The sequence below is a fragment of the Pteronotus mesoamericanus genome, unplaced genomic scaffold (genome assembly GCF_021234165.1).
Source record: "Pteronotus mesoamericanus isolate MK-2021 breed Mesoamerican mustached bat unplaced genomic scaffold, CSHL_Meso_final contig_398, whole genome shotgun sequence".
In the NCBI taxonomy this organism is placed as follows: domain Eukaryota; kingdom Metazoa; phylum Chordata; class Mammalia; order Chiroptera; family Mormoopidae; genus Pteronotus; species Pteronotus mesoamericanus.
The window spans coordinates 82,702-87,185 of NW_026555149.1; the positions used below are offsets into that span (position 1 = coordinate 82,702).

The following is a 4,484-nucleotide window of genomic DNA, read 5'->3' on the forward strand; positions in this document are numbered from 1 at the left end:
GGAATATTTTATTCACATGTTACTTGTCTTTTTAACATATACACACACTGACACACTCTGGTCTGCATGAACAAGGGTTGACTAAATTTCCTAAGGGAAAATGAAAAATTAAAAAATATATTAATTTTTCATTGTTATACACAATTACATCCACATCACTTACAAAGCTATTACTGATTCTGTCCAATGAAGCAGAATGGTATAGGAAGAGGAAACTTGTGGGTAAGTTCATCAGTAAAACAACTGAGATCTCAACATGAGAAAGCTGACAAAACATGAATTTTTGCTGTGAAATTTTTCTTTGCAAAATATGGATAAAAGTCTATCAATGGTCAGAAAGTAAGAGATGGTAGTGAACTTTTATAGTCAATTCTCACAGTATTGTGCAGGGGCACCAAGAAAACTGCTCAGTCCTTCTCTGGGACCAGTTTCAGAACTTTTCCAATTGCAATGGTCTTACCCTCATCTCTTAAAGTAAAACGACCCATCTGAGGAAAATCTTTGAATGTCTCAAGGCAGATAGTTCCTGCTGTCCTTAAACGGGCAATGCACACTTGATCTTGTTTCACGAAGCGGGGCCGTGTCTTACTTTTCTCTCCAGATTTTTTGTCTACCAAGGAGATTAAGGCTGTTATCTCAACTTCCTCAATACAAGTATGAATGTGCAGGACTGCATTATAACCTGGGCAGATGATGGACTTGTGCTCAATAATCACTATCTGAACATCAAATGTACGTCCAGAATGGCAAAGATTATTAGGGTCACAAAGTATGAATCCTGGAAGAATCTCTTCTTCTTCAATTCCCTTCAGTCTGATTTTAAGGTTTTCACCTGGAGCTACATAATCGGTTTCAGCATCATCAGAAAGGATTCCAAGAACTTCCACATTGTGCTTGTTTGGCATCATCACAAGCTGCTGGCCTTTAAAAATGGATCCTGATTCCAGCTTTCCTAGGACCACAGTGCCCATATCCTTGTACTTATCCACAATTGGCAGTCTAATTGGTCCATCAATTGATCTGTTGAAGTTTGGCATGTTATCCAAATACGGAATAAATGGTAATCCAGTGTACCAAGGGCAGAAATCTGATTGCTCTTTAATATTTGCCCCAGTTAGCCCTGAGCAGGGCATAAAGTGAATGTCCTTTTTGGGGCTGAAGCCAACTTTTTTCAAAAAGGGCACCAGCTTTTCTTTACATTCTTCATATCTCTCGCTACTCCAATTTACTGTGGGATCATCCATCTTATTAATAAGCACTATTAAATGTTTTACCCCTGCTGTTTTTGCCAACATAGCATGTTCTCTTGTCTGTCCACCTTTTTCAAAGCCAGTTTCAAACTCTCCTTTCCTGGCAGAAATGACCAGTACAGCCAAATCAGCTTGAGAGGCACCACCAATCATATTTGGGACAAAACTCTTGTGGCCGGGGGCATCTAAAATTGTGAAATGTTTCTTTTCTGTTTCAAAATAGGCACGACCCACTTCTACTGTTTTACCCTTGTCTCGTTCTTCCTGATTTGTATCTAAGGCCCAGGACAAATACCAAGTTTCTCTGTTTTTCTCTTTAGCTTCTCTTTCATATTTCTCAAGTGTTCTTTTGTCAACCATTCCTGTCAAAAACATTATCTGTCCTCCAATGGTTGACTTGCCAGCATCTACGTGCCCAATAAATACCACATTTACGTGCTCTTTTTTTGGAGCACCTGAAGGTAGGACCACAAATTTAGATTTTCTCATTTCCTCTTTCTCCATCACTTCCTGGCTACTTTCTTCTGGGGGCCCTGAATCTCCCAATGAACTATCCCCTGGCTTGGCTTCACTTATTTCTTTATTGTGCTCCCATGACTCCTCTAGAACCATCTCCACCTCTCCATTTTCTACAACAGGTTCTGAAATTTCCATGGTAACGGCTGAATTGGAACCTTCATGCAACACTATCTGTTCCTCTTTGGAATGTTCCACAGGTGCCCCCAGTCCCAGCCTTTTACCTTGTGGGTTGCCCGCGCCGGTGTAGGTTTCCTCGATGCTGGTGGTGTCGGTCGGACAGGTCTGCGGCTGTGTCTGGCCCCGCAGGAAGGAGGGCACGAACTCCGCGGCATGTACGTTAGGCACGAAGGGTTTGGCGTTGACGTTGAGCTGACGGCTGAAGGCCCCGCTGAGGTGCTCACGCTGGGCCTCCGCCACCGGCGAAGAGGCTGGGTCCCCGCTGGGGGCCGAACCCAGGGCTTCCATGTCCACCTGGTCCCAGCAGTCAGGCGCCGAGTCGCTGCTGCTGCTACCCGTATCCATCATTTAAGGACCTGATGGATGGCGGGGAGGGAGCGGGCTCAGCAGGACAGAAAGAGCGGGCTATGCAGACGGGGGAGAAAGCAGCGAAAGCGCAGGGCCAAGGGGTAGCGACACGAACCTTAGCGGCAGCGCGCAGGCAGCTAAGTACTGGCACTGCATTCGCAGCTGCAGCGGCGGCAGCAGATATGGCGGCTCAAGCCTCTCCTCTTGTGTGTGAGCGGATCTCCTCCCCCAAAACCTAACCACTTCCGACTCCTCCACCGCCGACCCAGCGCAGGGCATGGATTGACCCCTCGCTGCCATCCGTACGCCTGGCCTCCTTAGTTCTCAGTCATGGGTTAAGTCCAAAAGAAAATTTTTTAAATGAAAATTAGTTATTTTGTTCATTCAATCTGGAAAAGCAATTTGACCACTTTAATGATCAAATCTAGACAACCCTATCTGATTTACAATTCTACTGAAAGATTAAAGTAAAAATAAAAATTCCCATTGAACAAATGGAGACATGATGTGGGTTAACTACCTAGAAACCCAGCAACAAAAAGAAGAAATTCCTGACAAGGGAGGTACTCATGAAATACACAAAGACGTAGCTGAACCTAGGAAATGCAATTCTGAATCATTCATTAATTTGAAATCCCAGAGGCCTTCTGATTTTCCCATTTTCAGTGGGCCCCCATAAGCCTTTAAGTTTCGCTGATGGCATCAACAGTGTAAGGACAGTGTTATAACATTGCTTCATATTAAGCACTCTGGCTGTCTGTATGGAATAACTTTGTCCCAGTGAAGCTGCCCAACCTACAGCGTTTGTGCAGGTGTTTGGACAATGGCTGGCCTGCTATACTGTGTGGTACATCGCATACACAAGCACTAGACTCAGATCATTTCTTTCGTCTGACAAACTGGAATCTGGGTGTGCCTGCCCTACTCCCCAACACCTCCCCAGAGTACAGTAGGTCCACAGGCTTTCCTGCCTCATTTTGGGGGCCTGGAACCTCACTCACTGCTGGTAATGGGTTTACTTTAACAACGAATCAGTGTCATGTTGAAACTTTCTTCAGTTAGTAGCAATGCCATGGGGCTGTGGTATCAGCCTAATTAAACCGATTGAGACCTATGAAATGGACAAAATACATAAGACCCTAGCCAATAGAATCTCACTCTTGGAAAGGGATTGTAGCATTTGAGCCAAAGCCTACAAGAGCTAGTTTGTAAATTACCTTAATTTAGGTCAGACTGAAATAGAAAAAAGATCCTGGCAAAATACAACTTGCTGGTACAAGATGAAGTCATAGAGTTGAGTAGTAAATAAATCCAACAACAAGTCAAAATATTATAAAAATTAGTGACTGATAACAAGAATTGTGTTCCCCGGATTTTAAGGGTACAAAAAAAGTCCTATGTCTAACATGCTTGGATCCTGGATGGTTTCATTCTGAGGCTGCTGCTCTTTTACTAGATCTGTGCTGTTTCCAAACTATTAGCTATGAAACCTCTTCATTTTTTTGCCTTAGGTAATGGCTTAGTTATTTTCTGTCACATAAAAAGAATGTGCATACCTATTCACAATGAATAGAAGTAACTGAGAGGTTGAATCTGCAGAGACCCGTGGACAATACTCTACAAACATGCTGGAGCCTCTCTTGGACATTCTGTGAACTTAGGATAGACTTAATATCTCTGGGAGAACTTGTCAAGGTTTAGGTAGTCAAATTCACATAAAGTCAGTAATAGCAAGGAAGCAGGAAAGACCTGGGATGTTTCTTTCACCTTGGTTAGTTGCATTGATCAGGACAACATTAGCATGACTACAACTTAGTACTATCTCTGTTAAAGAACAGAGGATGCTTCACTTTTAGAATTTTAAAAGAAAAATTAGAAATAATGAGTGGATATTTTCACAAACCATCATCCCTGAGGCTCAGGGGAAAGCAGGTCCACCCAAGAGAGAGGAAAATGGACCAGGCTGTGTCCACAGAGACTAACCTTGGACAAAACTCTTTTGGTTTGGGTGATGGAGCGATTGTCTCCAGTTTGCCTAGAACTTTGAAATAGTTCATTCAGTAAATGAGAGAATTCTCTTCGCCAAAAGCTTTTTTAAAGTATAGACAATACCTGGCCAGTAATTAATTTAATAATTTTCCCCTTAAAATTTTATTGTAAAATATAGCACAAATAAAGAAAATCACATAT

At 42.7% G+C, this 4,484-nt stretch overlaps 1 protein-coding gene across 1 annotated transcript; it reads right to left on the minus strand.

Annotated features, from left to right (window-relative positions):
* Positions 1 to 282: 282 nt before the first annotated feature.
* On the minus strand, positions 283 to 2,294 carry GSPT2 (G1 to S phase transition 2). The gene has a single exon (XM_054576929.1). It carries the CDS (start codon positions 2,292 to 2,294, stop codon positions 408 to 410), a length of 1,887 nt encoding a protein of 628 aa, XP_054432904.1. The 3' UTR covers positions 283 to 407.
* Positions 2,295 to 4,484: the final 2,190 nt, after the last annotated feature.